Source organism: Castor canadensis, chromosome 5 (assembly GCF_047511655.1).
Source record: "Castor canadensis chromosome 5, mCasCan1.hap1v2, whole genome shotgun sequence".
NCBI classification, from domain to species: Eukaryota; Metazoa; Chordata; class Mammalia; order Rodentia; family Castoridae; genus Castor; species Castor canadensis.
This window is the reverse complement of record NC_133390.1, coordinates 128,148,011-128,170,805: the sequence shown is the minus strand read 5'-3', so window position 1 is coordinate 128,170,805 and position 22,795 is coordinate 128,148,011. Positions and strand designations below refer to the sequence as shown.

General features: G+C 35.8%; 1 protein-coding gene across 2 annotated transcripts in view; it reads right to left on the bottom strand.

The window, feature by feature from the left end:
- Pdcd6ip (programmed cell death 6 interacting protein) overlaps positions 1 to 22,795 on the bottom strand; it is a 70,225-nt gene that overhangs the window by 33,788 nt on the left and 13,642 nt on the right. Inside the window, exons 4-9 of one of the 2 annotated variants that reach the window (XM_020167181.2) lie at positions 15,939 to 16,066; positions 13,713 to 13,866; positions 12,069 to 12,169; positions 9,407 to 9,538; positions 3,541 to 3,763; positions 1,850 to 1,973 (exon numbers count right to left, since the gene is read on the bottom strand). In XM_020167181.2, the coding sequence (XP_020022770.1) occupies positions 1,850 to 1,973; positions 3,541 to 3,763; positions 9,407 to 9,538; positions 12,069 to 12,169; positions 13,713 to 13,866; positions 15,939 to 16,066 (862 nt within the window). The remainder of the gene's footprint in view (positions 1 to 1,849; positions 1,974 to 3,540; positions 3,764 to 9,406; positions 9,539 to 12,068; positions 12,170 to 13,712; positions 13,867 to 15,938; positions 16,067 to 22,795) is intronic. The other variant, XM_020167182.2, reaches the window with a different exon arrangement.

The following is a 22,795-nucleotide window of genomic DNA, read 5'->3' as shown; positions in this document are numbered from 1 at the left end:
AGCAAAAGAAAGAAAACCAGAAAGTCAGTGATTGACAAAATTAAAACAAAATCATTAAAGAATTAAGATATTTAAGTTCACAGTTCAGAATTAAAAGCCAAAAGGTAAGAAAAACTGACATTAAAATATACTAGAAATCTTTGACTTATAAAGCTCAAATTTAACTTCCTTTAGTCCAAGTAATCAAAAAGTCTATCATTTAAAAAAGTGGTCTTTTATCATATTCAATTGTTATACTCTTCTAACAAATCACAATGTACAAAAGTTATAATTTCATATCATCTAAGCATAATACCAATCAAACATAAGTGATTTAAGTATTAATTATAGAATCTTCAACTTTTCTTATTTTTATGGTTTAGTAACAACCCTTCAGTTATTTCATTTACATGATGGGGTAGGGGACTTATCCTTAGATATAATATAATGAACTGCTCGGAAAATAAGTTCTGTATAAATTCAGACTGCCTCTTAATCATATGCAAGAACAAACTCATGTTGCTTTCTTGCTAGATAAAGAAAAATACAGTAGACACAGTGGTACATGCCTGGAATCCCAGCACTCAGAAGACTGAGAAACACACACACACACACACACACACACACACACATATGCAAACACGTATTTGTAATCCATGCATTTGCTAAAATTAAAAACATGAAAAGCAAAGTCAAAACAGGAGAAAACATTCTCCATCACATATATCTAACGAAAGACTTATCTCCAAAATATGTAAAGAACTCTTTAAAGACAATTAATAAAAATTCAACTTTTAAAAAAAGGAGCCAAATGGCTGGGAGTATGGCCCAGTAATAGAGCATGTGCCTACATGCATGAGGCACTAGGTTTAATACCAAGCGCACACTCACCAAACAAAAGGGATGGAGGGGTATTTCAATCAACACTTCACAAAAGCACAATCCTATTATGCTTCCCACATAGCTGACAGGCAAGAAAACTGGCTTTTTTACTGACTGAGATGGGGTCTTGTGAACTTTTTATCCTGGCTGACTTTGCACCATAATCCTCCCAATCTCCACCTCCAGAGAAGCTAAGAGTACAGGTGTGAGCCACAGCACTGGCTACTAAATTATTATTTTCATATAATAAGTTCATGAAAAGTTATTCAGTGTCATTGATAATTAAGGAGTACAAATTAAATCACAAAGAGATACTGCTACACATGCACTAGCATGGTTAAAATTCAAAAGACTAAGAGCTGGTAAGGATGTATAACAATTATATTTCTTACACAGTGCAAGTAGGAACTTAAAAATGGAACACCCATTTTGGAAAAGAATCTGGCAAACTTGTGTAAAGTTTAGCATACACTAACTTAGCATACACATAACTCAAAAATTCTCTCTTGAATAAAATACTGACTCTTTGAAGAGTGCTAAAACATGTCCACACAAAGATTTATACATGAACGTTCATGGCAACTGAAATGTTATATCAACAGATGAACAAAGTCAAGAAACTGCTGCTTAACCATAAAATGAAACGCCACTATGCAAAGGATCAAACTGACATACACGACAAAAGACAAACCTTAAAAAACATTATGCTAAGTGAAAGAAGGCAAATACACTTGTGTGTTGTTATGTTTTGGAGGTGAAGTATCCCACAAAAAAAGCTCATGTGTTAAAGGCTTGGTCCCCAGCTGGTGAAGCTATTAAGACGTGCTCAGGACCTGAGGGTGCTAACTTCATCATACATCATATATCCTTGACATTTGGCTCCACGTTCAGAAAACTAAAATGCTCATAAACTACTTAGTTGCACAATGACTCAACAGAAAATTTTTTAACTTGAGAGACAAATTTATGTAAATTAAGCTCTACCTACCCATTTGCCAAGGTGGTAGCTTCTCTCATTTGAGCAATTGATCTGTTAACCAAATCAGCTTTCCTCTGATTAAACACAGCAAGAGACTGCTGCACTGACACAGGGACCATCTTCTCAAACAGATCTAAAATTGAAAAGAAAGTTTCAATAAAATTGTAAGACAAAAACTCAAACGGTACAACTGACTATTCATATTTTCTTTCTAAAATTCATGTAAAGTCAACAAATACGTAAAGATCAAAACTAACTTTTTTTTTTTTTTTTGGCCATGCTGGGGTTTGAACTCAGGGCCTTGTGCTTGCCAGAAATGTACTCTACCATTTAAGCCATGCCACAACCCTTTTTGCTTTATGTGTTTTTCAAACAGGGTCTTGGATTTATGCCCAGGTTAGCCTAGACCACAATCCTATTATGCTTTCCACATAGCTGACAGGCAAGAAAACTGGCTTTTTTACTGACTGAAATGGGGTCTTGTGAACTTTTTATCCTGGCTGACTTTGCACCATAATCCTCCCAATCTCCACCTCCAGAGAAGCTAAGAGTACAGGTGTGAACCACAGCACCAGCTACTAAATCATTATTGAAAGCACAACTAAAGAAAAAGTTTAGAGGACTAAATTCATGGGTAATAGCATAATGAAAACTTTTTTGAGCTTTATATTAACTTTTTAAGATGTGCTTCTCATTATGTAAGAAGGATCTTTGATGACACTGCTCATTTGTTTAAATTGACTGAGTGGGCCACAGTGCCAGATTCAATTTCTAGCTCTCCCACTATTAGATGTAACCTTGGGGAAATAATCAGTCTATGTATCAGTATCGTCAGTAAAATAGAATATTAACAATATCTATCTCATGGTGATGGTGTAACAAATGAGCTACGCATTTGTAAATTGCTTAAAAGAGTCACTGGCACAATTTGTTTGCTAAATAAACTAAGCAAAATAATCACTCTTCCGAAGTGCTTAGAATGTTATCCCCAGGATCTCAATTAGAGGATACCAAATATTGCATATATCTGTGATATCCAAGTATATAATAACATTTACTTATACAAATGACCCCGTACTTATATACTTATGCATGTTTATTTTTAATGCCAGTATCTTAAATATAACAAACATATTAAAAATGGTAAGTGCTTGTTCCAGCATTGTTCAGTTTCCAGTTTTCTGCCTCTGCTGTATACTTTATGTTTTATTATTTACATTCCATCTTAAAACTTCACTAAAGATATACCTTTAGTGAAATATACCAATTTTTAGTGTAATTTTAGTAATAAGCTTAATTTTTATTTACATTTGTCTTCAACATGAATGCAAATTATATCCAAAGTATTCACAAACAATTGTGTGATATTAGCTATAAAAAATACATACTAAAGTAGAGAATAGATGAATAGATTAAACTGCATCCGAAGAACAGACATATCAGAAAAAAGGCCTTTCCAGGGGTGGGAACCAGTGGAAGGGGCATGGGCATAAGGAAAGGATGAATGAGGGTGAATATAGTGGTTGTATTTTGTATTCATATAAGAATGAAACACTGAAATTGTTCTAAGAAGGGAGGAAGAAGGAGAAAGACTGGAGGGAGTAAGTCTAAGATATATTTTAAGTACACAGGTAAAAATTACAACATATCCCCCTTCAAAACTATTATATGCTAATAAAATTTTTTAAAAATAGACATACCAGTAAACTTCTGACTGATGGGTACATTGACTGGGGTAGATTTCACAAGTGTGGCTTTGCCAATAGGATCTAGATCCTTAAGGTCTGGAACTCGATCATGATAAATGAAGTCATTGTCCTTTTTTGCTGCAGTAAGGGCACGGTTGATTTTGTCAGAAAAATCCTTCACATTAACATATTCATCATAGCGAGATGCCACTGTCTTGATCAATTCTGCTGCATGCTAAAAAGAAAAATGTCAAAAAGAAAGAAAGAAAACAAAAATGTTTTCTTTCTCTTTACCACTAAGCATTGGTTTTGCAGGAAATCTTAAGGAATGTCATTTCCAACACAATGGCTGACAGGACAACCTGGAAACTGTTCCATCACAAACCACCCAAAAGTTGAAGGGTAAAATGGACAGCAGACTTCCCTTTAAACATACAAGTGAACTGGCAAAACAGAAATGAAATTCATGGGCCAATCAGTACAAATTGATATTAAGGAAGTCTGGCTGTAGAGTTATTTCTGTAAGCCAAAGAACGAGCAATTTTAAAGTAGTAAAAGCCTTCATGGAGACCTGAGTCAAGAGCCATGAAACCACACACGTAAGAGGACTGAATGGCACTTCCTTTACCCATTTCACCAAATGACAGCAGGGGCCTAAGAAGCTGCACTCAATGAAAGGGTGGGTCAGAAAAAAATGACTTAGATATACAGAAGGTCCACAGAGTAACATCTTATTTCAGTGTCAATAAGAACTTTTCTCTTTTTTTGGTGGTACTGGGAGGTTTGAACCTAGAGCACTTAAGCTCATACCCCCAAGTCTTTTTCTCGGTTTAGTAATTTTTATTTTATTTTTTGTGGTACTGGGGTTTGAATTCAGTCTCATGCTTGCTAAGAAGGTACTCTATCACTTAAGCCATTCTGCCAGCCTGCTTTAGTTATTTTTCCATAGGACCTCACTTTTGGCTCAGGGCCAACCTCGGACTGCAATCCCCTTCCTACCTATGCTTCCCCTGTGACTGAGATTACAGACAGGTGGGAGTCACAACGTCCAGCTCCAAGAAAAAAAAAATTTTTTTAAGTTTGGCCTTATAATAACAACGTAAGGCTGAAAATTATATAATTTAGGTGGTGGGGGAACAATAGTATCAAATAAAATAGATAGTGATGCCAAAAGAATTGTTAGGGATAAATTCAGTACATAATGTTTTAACAATTGCCAATTTGCAGGAAGATACAAGACTTCCTAAATTTTAAATTTAATAGCCTCTAATTGCATAAGCAATTATATTAAGGAACTGGTAACTCTAATTATATCCATGAAGTGGAAGACCAAATACACAAGAAGTTTTAGGACTCAGAAGATTTGAGCAACACATAAGGCATGGAGGACTTCAGATTCAACAATAGAATATATAATATTTTAATGCATATAGAGTACAGCTATCTAAAATGACCAGATTAAGAGATAAGGCAAACCTACCACCAAAATCACAAGACTACAAAATAAATACTGGAAAATCCATTCACATGATCCTCTAAAATAATAAATTTAGGTTAAAAATCAAGTATCTCCGTAAGATGTTGAAAAACCATTTGAGGGAGGAAGAGAGAGCAAGAAAGAGAGAAAGAACAAGAAAAAATAAAGAATATTCTACATGGTGGTTGGGAGAAACAGGCTGCTACAAATTAAAGACTTATGGAACATATCAAATAAATGCAATGTAAGGACTGTATATGGATTCTGAATTGAATAAATCAAGACCCCTAAGAAAAACAATCAAAGAAAACTAGATTTGGCTAATGCTGAATTATGAATACTAATTCATATTAATATTATTTTTCTAGATAGGATAATGCACTGTACTATATGGCTTTTTTTAATCTTTAGCTATTAGAGATACATACTAAAATATTTAAGGATGAGATAGATATATAATACTCCAAAAAATAAGACAGGAAGAAGAAATAGATGAAACATAAAATGTTTCATTAATTTTATTTCATAAAATGAAAATACTTATCACATGCCTTAATCCCAGCACTTGGAATGCTAAGATAGGAGGATCAAAGTTCAAGACTACTCTGAGCTAGATAGCAAGAGCCTGTCGCTGAAAAAAACAGAAGAAGAAAAAGTCTAAAGCACAAATAAAAAAATGGTTTGGAACTGGACCATGAGCAGATAATCAATGAAAGAGAACAAAAGCTTCAGAAAAAGACCCAAGGAGATATAGTGAATTTAATATGTAAAAAAACCAGAATTTCAAGTCAGTAAGTACCATTGTAAGAAATGGTTTGGAGACAACAGGGAAAAAGACAAAAATTGGACGCACACCTTATACATCAGAATAAACTCTGATTCAAGATCCAAATACGTAACAAATTACAAATGTATTTATACTTTGGTATCAGCAATCTGCCCCCCCCATCCCCTGCCTTTTTGGGGATGGGTACTGAGGTTTGAAGTCAGGTCTTGTGCTTAGGCAAGCTCCCTACCATTTGAGCCACAACCCCAGCCCTTTTTGGTTTTAGGTATTTTTTGAGTACCATGTTTATGCTGAGGCTGACCTGGTACTTGATCCTCCTATTTACAGGCCTCCATGATAGCTGGGATGACAGACACATGCCATCATGCCCAGCTTTTACTGGCTGAGACAGGAGTCTAGCTTTTTATGCCCAGGTTGGCTCAACCTGCCACCTTCCCAATCTTAGCCTCCCAAGTAGACAGGATTATAGGTATGAGCCATGGCACCTGGCTAGTAGTCCCACTTATACAAATTTATCATAAATTTGTTGCTATAGACTGAACCATGTTCCCTAAAATTCATTATGTTGAATCCCCAACCTCTAATGTGACAGTATTTGGAGATGGGGCCTTTGGGAGATAATTAAACATGGTCGTGAGGTTGGAGCCCTCGCATGGGATTAGTGCCCATGAGATAGCAAAGATCTTTCTCTCTTTCTTTACCACATTAAAAAATAGCAAGAAGGCCATTTTTGACTTCCAATCACCAGAACTGAGTAAATAAATTTCTATTGTTTAAGTCACCCATTCTATGGTATTTTGTTATTGGCAGCCCAAACTAGGATACCTGCTCAAGTACAAAATACCTAGGTACATGATTATTTGCTGCAGTACTGTTTGTAATGTGAATCTTGGAAATATGTGTATCCAGCAATAGGAAACAGAAATAACCTGTGGTTTATACAATGAAGTACAATACAGCTCTGAAGAAAAAATAGCAATGTGTTGCCTCTGCTCTATTAAAATAGAGATCTGAGATACACTTTTACATGTGAAAAGCAACATGTACATAACTCTAGTATACTGACTCAAGTAAGAATGAAGAGAGCTAAGAATGTATATTATGTTTGCATATGTATGTTTATATATTTGCTTCTACGTCAAAGAAAGACAGGGCAAAGATCAAACAAGAAACTAATAGAAATTACCCACTGCACAGTGGGAAAAAAGAACAGAGAACAGGACAGAGGAAAAACACAGACGACACCAGGGGTTGAAAGAGAGAGAGAGAGAGAGAGAGAGAGAGAGAGAGAGAGAGAGAATTTATTCCCCAATTCTAAATAATTGGAAATGAAGAAATCTTATTTATTTACTTAGGCGGCACTGGGGTGTGAACTGAGGACCTCACATTTACTAGGCAGGTACTCTGCCACTTGAGCCACTCCACTAGCCCTCCCCAATTCTTATCTCAAAAAATTTCACGCTCATAAACTGAAAAAACATGACAATGAATAATCCAGGTTCAACATCTGTTAACATTTTGCTATATTTGCTTTCTCTCAATTTCCCATACATACAAGTATGGATGTACTTTTTTTTCTTTTCATACAGAACCATTTGAAACTAAAGTTCAGATATCATGACCCCCATCCTTATAAGGACAAGTTTCTTAATATCTACAAATTTTTTTTTTCTTTTGAGACAGGGCTACCTTATATAGCCCAGGCTACCATCAAACTGCAATCCTCCAATCCTCCTGCTTCAATCCTCCTGCTTCAGCCTCCTGAAGGCAGAGATTACAGTTGTGTACTACCACATCCAGCCCCACTACCTTAATTAATAAAATGAACAATACTTTCATGAAATCAGATTTATCACCTAGCAAGGACTATCACTACGAGTTAAATAAATCTCTGACATGTACTGCTCTTAATGAATCCAGTTTTTACATCTTTAATATAAAAACTGTACCTTGGCTGTTTTGGAAATTCTCCAGAGCCTTCAGGAACTAGACAAAGGACACTGTTAAAGAAGTGCAACTCATGGGCTATATTAAGCCCAGGTACAAATGCTCTTGGTTTCAGAAGTGATTCCAAGAAGCAATTTTACCTTTGATCTCATCTTACCTTTGTTCTGATTTTCCTGTTTCTGGTTTGTACACAACCAGTAAGTTACTTCCCTTTGCCAAAAGCAATGATTAGAACACTGGTTTAATGAGCTGACTATCCAGTGATCTCTGTCAAGATCACAGAGTACTCTGAGTAAGAAGGTACAGAGAATATAACCATAATTCCTGGTCATCTTTTCTTGTCTGTTTGTTCTGTTTGCCTATCTGTAGGCCCAAATCAATTTTTAAAATATTTCATGCCTACTAGAAAGAGAAACTGTCCTTTGAGATATGGATCAGTAAATGTTTTTATTCTGTGTTAATTTTTGACGTAAGACTGAAGCTATAAATTCTGTCTCTATATCCAACAACTTGCTAGTCATTGTGTGACTAGCAAGTATTTAAAAATTAGATGAACATTTCAAAACGAGTTCTTCTCTGACTGGTTTGTAGGAATTAAACAAATCACTTAAATCTAACAATCAGCACTAGAATTCCTAAAAAATATAGAATATAAACTTCAAAAGTATTAAATGTGCTAGCCTTAAAAAAATCTTCCCCACAGAAATTCCTTGCTCAGAAGCATTTTTATATGAGAATGTAATTTTTGCTGGGTGCCAGATTACACACCTGTAATCCTAGCAGCAATCAGGAGGACTGTGGTTCAAAGACATCCTGGGCAAACAGTTGGAGAGACCCTATCTCATAAATACCCAACACAAAACAGGGCTGGTGGAGCGGCTCAAGAGGTAGAGCACCTGCCTAGAAACTATGAGGCCCTAAGTTAAAACCTCAGTCCCATGAAAAAAAAAAAATATGTAATTTTTATATGCACAGTGAATTACTGGAAAAATCAAAAATCATTATATATGTGAAAATCTGGATTTTATAAATAAAAAAAAAAGTCTCCGATTTTTATCACTATGGGCATTATTGGGTATGTTTTCTTGTGAAAAAAAGACTAATCTCAACTTCCTACATAACAGTTCCATGTTATCTTCCAGTATCCAATCCTTTTTATAATTTTTGTAATTTTCCAGTCCTCTTCCTATCCTTGCCTTATCAATTCTCAAAACGAGTAATTCATATAAATAGATCTGGCCCCTGTTGAATGTCGCACCAGATATCAGTCAGTTTCTGACAACCCCAATGCCAGTGCTGGACACAAGTTGGGGATGGGAGGTGTTGTTTCTTTGTGTGTGTGTGTGTGTGTGTGTGAGAGAGAGAGAGAGAGAGAGAGAGAGAGAGAGAGAGAGAGAGAGACTACTGTCCTCAAGCCATGGGAATTATTATAAACTCCAGTTTAAACTAAGGCAATAAGAGAACTGAATGCAAATTTTGCATGAAATCTTTAGATAAAATATAAGACTTCAAAAACCATGCGGCAGGTAAAGCATAAAAGATGAAAACAATTATCTTTGTTGAGATGGGCAAAGAATAGTAAAATTTTTTATGAGTAATCCTGAGAATCTCACTAGGAAAAAAATGGAGAACCAAGTTACCCAACTATTTATCGCCAAGAGACTCACCTGCAACCTTGCAATCTCTTCCCCAAATTTCTTCTGCTGCTTTGCCAGGATAGACTGGTGATACTCCGCGTTGGCCTGCATGATACAGTGCTTTGCAGCCAAGACAGGGAACACCTCCTGGAAATAAAAATACTGACCAGGGGAGAGTCCAACCAAACAAACCATAACAGACAACAGGGATGCAGGAAGAAAAAGGAAATGGAAATTAGAATCACCCCATGAATGGTTTAGAGACAGGTTAGTCACTAGGTGTAAACAGAAAAGGCTACATTATGTTGCAAGGACTGAATTTCACGAATTCATATTTTTTCTTCCAATTAAAACTAAGGGTTTTCTTTTAACTGTTAACTGAAGCCAATTTAGCTTTTTACAATTATTTTAAGTTGAGCCATGAAGTCAGCATTTTGTTTGCAAGGAAGAAAGAAAAGCATGCATTAGAAAGAGAAGTAGAATGGTCATTCAGAGGAATACCAAGCACAGGGCTCTAGAAGCTTCTTATGAGCCCTTACCCAGCCCTCAGAGTTACCTAAACCACCATTACTCACATATACTAATGAAATTGCTCTATAGCTGACTGTATCATCATGTTAAAAAGACAAAAGACAACAAAGTAAGTTCTCAAATTCATATGCTGAGATTCTTAATAAAGATTATTTTTAGTCACATAAGAATGATTTAGTATTGTGTAAACACTAACATTGCAGTACCATATACATAAACACAGCACAGACACACAAAAGCACTAAGTTAATGAATAATGATACAGTGTTTTAATTCCAGTCAAAATTACTTTTTTTTTCCTCTGACAGTACTGGGATTTGAAATTAAGGTCTTGCGCTTGCTAGGTAGGAGCTCTACCACTTGAGCTGCGCCCCCAGTCCATCAAAATTACTTTTAACACATCCAATTTCATGAACCAGAAAAGCCACTGTCTTGGTGGAGACTCTTCCAAAATGTCAAATCCTGGCCTTTCACCTCATTGTTTTCAGGAAGCACATGATATTTAAGAAAAAAAAAAAAAATCCAAGAAATATACTAGACAATCACTGTCTAGACAAAAAATACAAGAGAATCAAAAACTGAATTACTACCTTGAGTGTTTTCCTGTCTCCCAGTGAATAATTTCCTAGCTTCCTGGATCACTACGTGCAGATATTCCAGTTTTATAACTAGAATATGAAAATACCTTATGAGCTTTATTAGTAAAAAAGGAAGAAATAAAAGACATCTAAATCTCAAACTGCATTCATGCCAGTACTCAAGGTAAGGCTGGAGCAACTTGGTACATCAACAGGTGTTCAAGAATACCAGGAATGCTGCAGAGGTAGTTTCCAGGCCTCTGAGGTGACATTCTTCTCTCCGTGACAGGACTGAACTAATGGCCCAACCAGATGTAACGGTACACTGTGCGGCTGAACATGAGTCTTTCACATGAAAAAAAAGGTGAGGAGATCCCATGTCTCTTTGTAAGAGGAATGCTACTGTCGTTCTCATTCTCTCTCTAGAGATGACCCACTTTCAGTCTATTGAAAGTACTTCTTTCCTAATAAACTTTAATATTACTTTCACTACAAAAAAAAAGAAGAAGAGTAATGCTATTGGTACTCAAGAGTCCTGGGCAAATTTCTATTAGATTCTTGGTAAGCTTTGATGGGGATTTTTTGTTGTTTTATTGGGTGCTAGAGATGGAACCCAGGGTGTGGCAACTGCTACACTAGTGTTCCACCACTGAGTTACATCCCAGCCCTCTTGGTATAAATTAAGTCCCCAGGAATCTTCACAGTAATTCCTCACTGTTCACTTTCTGATTAATGTATACCATTGATGCACTTATGTGCATTTTTACTTTACCCCTGAGCTCTTTGCAATTTCAGAACTTATAATGATTCCTAAATACAACCGATAAGCTCATAAATTCTCCTTTAAAAAAGTCATGTGACAAATATCATATGGTATCACACAGATGAAACTAATTCCTTGAATATTTCTGAGAAAGTAACTGAAATGTATTTCACTCCATCATTACAGTTTCATTTGTTAAACTAGTCATCTGCCTTGTCATTTACAATCATCTCTGAAGTCTTTTCAACTGCCATTCAGAAAAGCTCACATTGAAACAATAGTTCCTGTGACCTGAAGTTTAAGATGGTTGCTTTTCCTTAGCTGTCCATTAGCAGCCCAACTGTCTATCCCTGTTGGCAAATTTAATTCTAATCAAGGTATCGGATGCATTTAAGTTTTCTTTTCCTTTTTTTTTCTTTATGTCTGTTTTTGCGCTTTGAGACTCATCTTTAAGAAAACAGGACAATAATTAAAAATGTAAATAATCAACATGCTCAAGTATTCATGCTTATACTAAATCACCAACAATTCAGAATGACACAATGCCTCGATTTGATAAAATTACTGAAGACAAATGGTCAAAATTTTCCAGAGTTTTACCTTAGGAAAACAAGTTTAGCAAAGAATAAAGACAGACGTATCCCCTAAATATAAAAGAACTGTACATGCATCTTAAATTTTTAAAAATTTCTACAAATATATTATTTAAATGCTTCTATTAAATTTCAGTTCCCTTATAATACATAATTTTCAACTTGCTTCTTGTATGTAAAAATATTTCCTCATGCAAAATAACCAACTTTATAAAACAGTAACTGACCTTTGGGAGAGTATCTTTGTACTGACACTGCTTGAAAGCATCACCAAAATAATCTGCAGCTTGATTAGCCAATTTAGCTATGATGGCATCTTTCATTTTATCTAGAATAAAATATTTTAAATGACCATTATAATTAAAATAATATGATATATGACTCAGTATAGACACTGCAATCAAGTTTGTATGGTTGTCTAAAAAAAAATCCCTATTGATGAAATTAAGTATTCTGCATAAAACGTAATTATTCCATAGGCCAATCCAAAGACACAGAAAACAGACTCATGGTTTTCAGCAGGGCAGAAGAAGTAAAGAGTGATCACTAATGCCTGGTTAGAGTTTCTTCATGGGGTGACGATAATATTCTAAAATAAGATGGTGGTGACAGTTGCAAAACTCTGTGTATACACTAACAAACACTGACTTATACAGCTTAAAAAGGTGACTTTTGGTATAAGTGAATTCTACCTCAACAAAAGCTGGAATTTGTTTGTTTTGGTTTGTTTTTTTGTTTTTGTTTGCGATACTGGGGTTTGAACTCAGGGTCTCAGGTTTGCTAGGCAGGGGCTCCACCACTTGAGCCACTCCACCAGCCCATTATGCTTTATTTTTCAGGTAGAGTCTCCCATTTTTGCCTAACTGGGCTGGACTGCAATCCTCCTATTTATGCTTCCCACACAGCTAGGATGACAGACACACATTACCACGCCTGGCTTTTTGTTGAGATGAGGGTCTTATAACTTTTTTGGCCACAGCTGGCTTCAAACCCCCATCCTTCCCATCTCTATCTCCCAAGTAGCTGGGATTACAGATATGAGCCACCATGGCTGGCATGCTATTTTTTTTTTTTTGGCATGCTATTTTAAACAAATAGATTAAAAAAAAAAAACTGTTCCAGTTCATATCTCTTCCACACAATTGCAGCTCTCTTTAGTCTCAATTTCTGTGCACTTAAGTAGCCAGCTTATATTCCACTCTCTTATACTAACTTACATGCCTTACAAGAAGTGCTCTTGCTCCCTCATTTGCCAGGGACTTTGCTGGCTGGCTTCTTTTTGTCATTTAAGTCTATTTTAAACATGATCTCCTTTAAAAAAAAAAAAAAAAAAAAAACCTTACTGACTAATGAGTCTAAAAAGTTCCACGATCACAGTACACTCCTGTTCCACAGCCACTCCCACATAATCCATTCCTACTTTCCTCATAGCAATTACCTCTCTCTGAAATGACCTTGGCTACTTAGTATCTTCCTTATCATCTATTCCACACTAAAACATAAGCTTCCTAAAACCAGAAGCCTTGTTTGTCTGCTGTTTTATCTAGATACTATAACAACACCTGGCACACAAAAGGTATTCAATAAATATGTGCTAGATAAATCAGCATGTGCAATATTACAAGTAGATATGAATACTACTACAGCATTCAGTGTTTGAAGACAATGGTTATCCACTCCACAAGCCTTCAAACATCACTTACACTCTTGCAGTACAAGTTCAAAAACACTTATTTTCAAAACTTCATGTATCAACTTCAAAAAGGAAATCTATATAGAAAAATTATATTCTAATCATATTTTAATCACTTTCTTAGTTAAAAGCCTGTTCTTTTTTTCACAGACAACAAAGTGGAAGAATAATTAGTTACCTCTTGTGGCTTTTAAAAAAAATACTTCTTGGGCCTGTGCCAACATAATAAGACTGAGGGTCCCAACAGTATCTGGTGATAAGTCCACGGTGGGCTCTCGATTTAAGGCAGATAAAACTGTTTCTTTAATATGTAAAAAGGCACCACTAGCAAACTAGAGAAGGAGGAAAAAAAATATTCTGTAAAATCTACAGGAACGCTGCAAGATAATTTCCTACTGTTACATTCAAAAATAATTTTAAATGTTACCTCAGTGAATAGTTACTATGCTTAAATTTTTATATTCTGCAATACCAATCTAAATCATTTTAATTACATAAAAGTATTTTCCCAAGACTCTAAAGTAAAAGGAAACTTAACAAAGATTAAAAACAAATTACAGGGGAAAATAAAGTAAATTAATGGCAATAACTGATTAAGCCTATTTTTAGATATACCTCTTCAAAACTTACCTAAGAATAGAGGAAGGGATAAAATATCGTTACAATGTTTTTAGTACTGAAATGCTCTTGTCTTGGTCCCAAACAAATTCATCTTTCAAAAAAGCATGCTGTGCTTGGGGGAAACCCCATATAGTACATTCACCTAGTCCTCTGGGGACAGCATTACTATCCATTGTTAATCATTTCTGTTTGGCCTTCGGAGCTCCCTAGTAAAATGTTCCCCATGAAATTTTTCATCCCAATTATACTGTGTTGCAATTACTATTAAAATGACTTTGCTTTATGAAAAATTACACTAAGAAAAAGGAAGAAGTTGGTCTAGAATTAAAAGGTAGATTAGATAGGTAAGGTACACAGAGGTAACTTAACTACATTAAAAGGAACAGCACATTTTATACAGTCAAAAAATATTGCAAAACTAGGATATCTGCAAGGATTAATCAGCTGGCTTGTTTGAAAGCTAACAGAATGATAGACTAGAAGATTGAGGAATCGAGGTCCTCATGCACAGATGAGGAACTGGGAATTTCTCTGGTTAAAGAACTTGCCCATGGGCACATAATGGCCTCTGGATGGCAAGCAGCCCAGACCAGGAGCCATGTCTAAGACAACAGCTCTCTTTACATCATAACATATAACCTGCTGTGAACACAAAGAGCAGAGGGTTTCCTCAACAATGCCAAATGAGCTCTAAGATCTCACATGCCAATTAAATAAGTTACAGTAACAAAAAACTAAATAAAATTTTACTTCATTTGAATATTTTTAAATATTTGCCATTTATAGCCTCAAAATGGAAGAGTACATGCATTACATGTGACATCTATGCCCACTCAAAATAGATGGGCAAGCCACAAGTTGATGCATGTGCTTTACTTACAGTGTGTTTTCCTTTCACTTTCCCAAACCAGCATTCCTCACTTTTCTCCCCTGAACTTAAACAAAAGGAAAAGAGCTCCTCCAACACAAGCAAATTCCATGGAGAGACAGTGGAAAGACCAGCTGGAAGACCATGAAATTTAGAACATCCGAAACCCAAATGAACTGCTTTATTAACACTTCTGACTTTAGTCTCCTCATATGTAAAATGGGAATGACATTACATGACATGCATCACAGGTTTACGTGAGAATCTGATGATATATATGAAAATACTTTTTAAATTATAATGTCACAAAATATGAAAACTTAACATATGGTATCACTTAATAATGTTATTCTTCTTTCACCTGAAACAAAAAAAAAAACCTGAGTAAATAATAAACAGCATCCCACATTAGTCAATTTTAGTACCTAAAATACAGATTTAACCATCTTAAAAACATTACATCTGACATTTAAATATAACCTCTCCACAAGTCTCAGAATTAAACTTTTATTTTTTTGCCAGAAGTTCTTAATTTTTGTGACACCAGTAAAATTTTAGTTGTGTCCACTCCAAGAAAACATACAAAACTAATATTTACATGTTATAAGTGAGGTCATTTTTTTACAAGAGATTTACCATAAATATATGAGATTTCGTCTCATGAGTAATCATTTTTGTTCAATCAACATTTACTGAGCCTCAGTTATGTGCCAGGCACTGTGCTAGGTGCTGGGTATACAATGCTGAGGAAAAACAGACCTGATCTATAAGTAGTTTATCTCAAGCTTCAACAGTAAGGATCAATTCATTAAAAAGAACATTACTTTCCAATAAAACATCTATTGTGTTAAAAACAATTATAAATCTAAATGCAAATTATTTTCAATTTAATCCAACTTTTGTTGATCTGCATACCTGGTAATGCTTAGCAGCGATTTTCAATCCTTCATCATTATCCAGGTTCTGTTCTGCTGCAATCTGGCTAGCTAAGGCTGCACAATTGAACAAGACACAGCTCTTTTCATATCCTAAGCTTGCAAGAGCTGCAAAAAATTGAGAAGGAAACATTTATCAGATTATTTTTTCTAAAGAAAACAAATGTTTCAAAGAGAAATACTATGATCCTTATTCCACTGGCTCTCACAAGTGCTTCCAAGACCTGCTTTCTCGCTATTTCAGGCTGTCCTACAAGGCATTCATTTCCACAATATTCCCATCATCAGAAACTCAAAAGATCAACAAATTATTCTTTCTCTCCTTCCTTTTACTTCCACGTTTTTATTCTACTCAGGTTCAAAATGTGAAAGTCATTCTCATGTCATTTCTCATTTAATCTCTTAAATTCAAATAAATTCTTTCCATTTTTCCATTACCTCTCAAACATTTACCTTCCCCCCATTTTTAAGCCAATTTTCCATTACTACAATCCTGAGTCAATACAAGATCCTCCTAACTGGCCTTCCATACCTTACACCTTCATGCCCACACGTTTCTCAGAGTCTAGCAGAGTAGTGTGGAAGAAATGCAACTGTGATCAAGAGACTATACACCTCACTTCCATTAGCATGGCTGCTACTTTTTAAAAAACAGAAAAGTGTTGATAAGGATGTAGAGAAACTGGAATCTCTGCACACTTGGTAGGAATGCAAAATGCTACAGCTACTGCGGAAAACAGTATGTGAGTCCTCAAAACTTCAAAAACAGAATTACTATATAATCTAGATTCCACTTCTGGGAACTGAAACAGACTCTCAAAGAGGTATTTGTACACTCATGTTCAGAGCAGCATTATTCACAATAGCCAAAAAGCAAAAGCAACCCAAGTGTCCATCAACTGATGGCTGGATAAACAAAATGTGGTACATCTACACAATGAAATATTATTCAACCCTAAAAAGAAAGGAAATCACGTATTACAACATAGATGAACCTTGAGGACATATGCTAAGTGAAATAAGCCAGTCACAAAAAGATAAATACTATATGACTCCACTTACATGAGGTAATTAGAGTAGTTGAATCCATGGAAAGAGAAAGTAGATGGCAGGAGCGGGGGATTGTTTAATGAATACAGCATTTTAGATTTGCAAGAAAAAAAACAGTTCTGGAGGTCCGTTTTACAATAATACCTAACACTACTAAACTATACACTTTAAAATAGTTAAGATGGTAGATTTTGTTATGTGTGTTTTCCAACATTTTTTAAGACAAACACTGTATGAGTCTACTTATATGAATTATCTAGACAGGAGGAAGAATAGTGGGTGTCAGCGGCTGGCAGCAAGGGAAGAATGGGAAATTATAGTTCAATGGGTATAGATTTTCAGTTTTGTAAAATGAAGGAGTTCTAGAAACAGATAGTGATGAAGGCTCAATACAGCAAATACCACTCAACTGTACATTTCAAATGGGTATGTGTATTTTATCATGTTAAAACAAAAGAACTGACAATAGCTCCCAAATACTTACAAAATTCAATTACGGCATAATTCAACATCTTGCATAGTATACCAGACACTGACCACCAAGCAAAATAATCAGAAGGTTCCTTGTAAAAAACACAGTATAAGCTATCTACGAGAACTAGAACAACACTCAGTTATGTGTCTATGCCTCAGAGTAGTGCCATAAAGCCCTTCTTGCTACAGCACTTGGTAGCCTCTTTTAATACCAGTTTTCAGAAGTGACTTGCTTCGAAATCACTTCTACCCTCCTCACTCTAAAGTTTAGCAGAATACATACCAGCTACTCTCACCTACTGTCCTAAGTTCATGAAAAACTAGAATAACATGAGAATATTGTGAAGAAAATCTGCACAAAAATAAGATATTAAGGTAACTGAAAAGCTGAGCCCAGAGTGAACAAAAACAATTCCAGCAATTCAAAAATCATAATTAGTACCTTAAGGAGACCCAAAGATGGTACATCCATCAAATTAGAACAGGATATTATTTTTTTAAGTTAATGAATAAGAAAAGGTGCCTAGAAATTAAAAACTTAATTACTAACATTTTCTCAAAAGAAGTGTTAAAAAATATATAAGTAGCTTCCCAAAAGTAGAATATAAACTCAAAGAACTTTAAAATGTAAGAATTGTGAATAACTCAGAACAACCACCATCTGATTAATAACAAATTCCAAAGAGAAAAGGGGGGTGGAAAAAGAGAGAGAGAGAGACAAGAAACTTATCAAAGAAATTTAAGAAAAATTCCCAGGTCTGAAAAGAGATAAAAGTGTTCAAACTAAATGGGTCAGCAATAAATCACACACACACACACACACACACACACACACACACACACACGCGCAAACTAAAGATAAGCCAGGCATCATGGCACATATCTATACCCCCAGCTATGTGGGAGGCAGAGGTAGGAGAATTACACGTCGAGGTCAACCCAGACAAAAGCACAAAAGCTACCAAAAGCAAACTAAAGCAAAAAAGGCTGAAGCATGGCTCAAGTGGTAGAGCCTAGCAAGTATAAGCCCCTGGGTTCAAAAAATAAAAATTTAAATATTAAAAGTAAACAAAATAAATGCCACACACACAAGATCTGATTAGATCTTCTGAGATTTCTAAACACAAAGGATATAAAGATTTTTAAAATCTTCCCAAGAGAAAAGAATCAAGTCACTTAAAAGAACAAACTTTTCATCAGTAACACTAGATACTAAAAGGCAAGAAATAATGCCTTTAAATTCTAAAGAAATGTAATTTTATTTAATGTGACAAATAATTAATAGGACCTATACATCTGAAAAAGAGAGGGCAAAGAACAAAATGGCAAGCAAAAAGATAAAAAGATGAAAAGGAGAAATACTCTTTTTCTATAAAGCCTTTAGCTCTTGCTCTGAGTGAGGTGGGAAGTCAATAGTTTCCAACAGAGAAACCGCTCAGCCCACACTGTATAAAACAATCTAGAGGGAAGCAAGAGTCTAGTGCAACAGTATAGATAGCTGCTTCAGTAAGGTACTGAGAAGTAATGACAACTCGCCAGAATGGAAACAGGAGAAGTGCTAACAAGTCACTGCATTTTGAATATGTTTTAAAGGAAAATCTGGTATGGTTTGCCGATGAATTGTTTGAATGTGGAGAATGAAGTGAAACAGAGCCAGAGATAACTCATGTTTACCTAAGCACCGATGTGTCAGAATTTCAAGCCACATCCTAGGTGAAGATAAACTATAGACATTTTCAGAAAGAAGAGATTCACAAAGCTTACCACTTCTTAGAAAGTTACTTAATAATACATTCTACAAAGACACAATATGCATAAAACAATGGCTTTAACCTAGGGAACTAGTGACAGTACAGGAAAATGGCTGTACAGCAACTTTAGAGAGCAATCAGTCTAGATTAAAGCAAGGAAAGACAAAAAACCATGGAGTCTCTAAAGAAAAAGGGACTCCTGGGGCAGGGTCCCAGTGGTAGAGGGACTCCCTATCAAGTACAAGGCTGAGCTCAAACTCCAGTACTGCAAAAAAAAAAAAAAAAGGAGGAGGAGGAGGCGGCGAAAAGGGGACTCCAGTCAGGTGTAGTGCTACCCGCCTGTGATCTCAGCTAATAGGGAGGCTAAGACAAGAGGACCACAAATTTGAGGCCAATCTAGACAACTTAGGGAAATGTCATCTCAAAATGAAACAAAAAAGTCTAGAGATGTAGTTCAGTGCTTAACATGAGCAACTGGGATCAGTTCCCAGTACCACTCTAAAAGGGAAAAGAGGAGGGAAGGGGAGCCTCTAGAGAAACAGATCATTTTGGAAAATCTTAAGAACATGATAAAAAAACATAGAATGTGTGCAGTGGCAGAATAATTAAAGTATCTGAAAGAAAAAATAAGTAAAGCAGTACAAGAAAATCATGATTTAAGTAAGCAGCAGTTGGCCCTTTATATGACAATAAATCAATGGGCTTCAAGAAGAATGAACTAGGATACAACTCGAAGACATCATGTTAAGTGAAGTAAGCCAGGTTCAGAAAGACAAAGGCCATATGTTTTCTCCCACAAGTAGAAGATAGATCCAAAAGATAAACACATACACAAAACCAAACATGACCATATACAAACTCATATGTAGAACATGTAGAGTGGATCTACTCTATGGGACTCAGGGAAGGGAAGAGAATGATAAAGCATCAACAATTTCATAAAACATAACATCTGTGAAGGTAGAGGATATATAAGGATATGTATTGAAAGCCACTGAAAAATGGGGGTTATGAGGGAAGGGATAAGGGAGAGTTATGGAAAGGGCTGAATGGGCCACAGTAAAATATACTCACTGCAAAGATACATCAAGAAACCCTTTTGAACAATGACTTAGACATGAATAACAAAAGACAGGACTGTAAAAATGGTACAATGGAGGGGCATAACTTGTAGGAGGGGGAAGGGTGAAAGGAGGCTGAGGTGGGGGAATATAGTTGATGGACTCTTTTTTATTTGTTTATTCATACATGCATACATTGTTTGGGTCATTTCTCCCCCCTGCCCCCTCTGCCCCCTCCCTCTTGCTCCCACCCCACCCCCCTCACTTCCAGGCAGAATCTATTCTGCCCTTATCTCTAATTTTGTTGAAGAAAGACTATAAACAATAATAAGACAAAGTGTTTATGTTAGTTAAGGATAGCTATACAAAGAGATTCCTAGCATTGCTTCCATGTACAAATGTGTTACATCCCAAGTTGATTCATCTCTAACTGACCTTTCCACTAGTTCCTGATCCCCTTCTCATATTGACTTCTGTCACTATAAAGTTTCTGTTTTAGTTCCTCTACAGTGGGGACATCAAATACTATCATGTTTTGGTTTTTTACCTATCCCCAGACCTCCCATGTGTGCTTTCCCCTTATCATGTGCCCCAAGTCCAACAACACTGCTGTATTTGCCCTAGATCTATGAGAGAGAACCTACGATTTTTGGTCTTCTGAGCCTGGCTAACCTTGCTCAGAATGATGTTCTCCCAGTCCCATCCATTTACTTGCAAATGATAACAATTCATTCTTCTTCATGGCTGAGTAAAATTCCATTGTGTATAAATACCACATTTTCTTAAACCATTCGTCAGTAGTAGGGCATCTTGGCTGTTTCCGTAACTTGGCTATTGTAAATAGTGCTGCAATAAACATGGGTGTACAAGTGCCTCTGGAGTAACCTGTGTCGCATTCCTTTGGGTATATCCCCAGAAGTGGGACTGCTGGATCATATGGCAGATGTGTTTAGATTTTTAAGAACCCTCCATATTATTTTCCAGAGTGGTTGCACTAGTTTGCATTCCCACCAGCGGTGTACGAGGGTTCCTTTTTCCTCACATCCTTGCCAACACTTGTTAATAGTGGTGTTTTTAATGATGGCTATTCTAACAGGGGTGAGGTGGAATCTTAGTGTGGTTTTGATTTGCATTTCCTTTATGGCTAGAAATGGTGAGCATTTTTTCATGTGTTTTTTGGCCATTTGAATTTCTTCTTTTGAGAAAGTTCTGTTTAGTTCAGTTGCTCATTTCTTTATTGGTTCATTAACTTGGGGAGAGTTTAGTTTTTTGAGTTCCCTGGATATCCTGGTTATCAGTCCTTTGTCTGATGCATAGCTGACAAATATTTTCTCCCACTCTGTGGGTAGTCTGTTCAATTTAGAGACCATTTCTTTTGTTCTGCAGAAGCTTTTTAGTTTTATTAAGTCCCATTTGTCTATACTTTCTCTTAGTTGCTAAGCTGCTGGGGCTCTATTGAGGAAGTCCTTGCCTATACCTATTACTCCCAGAGTATTTCCTACTCTTTCCTGTACAAACTTTAGAGTTTTGGGTCTGATATTAAGGTCCTCGATCCATTTTGAGTTGATACTAGTACAGGGTGATAAACATGGATCTACTTTCAGTTTTTTGCAGATGGTTAACCACTTTCCCCAACATTTGTTGAAGAGGCTGTCTTTTCTCCATCTTATATTTTTAGCACCTTTGTCAAAAATGAGGTGGGCATAGTTGTGTGGATTCATATCTGGGTCCTCTATTCTGTTCCACTGGTCTTCATGTCTGTTTTTGTGCCAGTACCATGCTGTTTTTATTGCTATTGCTTTGTAATATAGTTTGAAGTCGGGTATAATGGACTTCTTATACCTATACAAAATAGAACAATGAAACCTCCTGCAATTCCTTAAAGTGGGGCGGGTAGGAGGATGAGGGGGAGATGGTGGAGGTGATCTAACCAGTGTACAAATAAGCCTATTTGAAATTGTCACAATGAATCCCCTTCTGTACAATGAATATATACTAATAAAAAAATTAAAACTAAAAAAAAGAATGAACTATTGGCCTAGAGAGCTCACTCAGTGGAAGCACACTTTCCTATGATGTATAAGGCCCTGGGTTCCATCCTCAGCACCACAGAGAGAAACAATTACAATTTTTAAAATGAGTGAAATATACTCCAAGCAGCAGATAACACTGTATGTGTATAGATATAAATACATATATTTATTATTTCTCATAAATACTATCCCAGGCTATAGTTTGTCATTTTATTTTTGTTCTTATAATTAAACTTTATCTTTTTTTATTTCTTATATCATACCTAAATTTAAAGTATGTTTTCTTAAACAAATATTCTGTTCTCTTCTCTTCAAAAATCACTTTTTTCCTTAATATTTAATTCTATTCTTGGTTGTCACATGATCTCTTTTTTTCACTACGTTTTTCAAAATAAGTAACTTGGTTAGAAATGAAAAGGTTTTTTTTAATTCAACAGTTGTAAAACACAAAACTGTAAAAGAAAATAA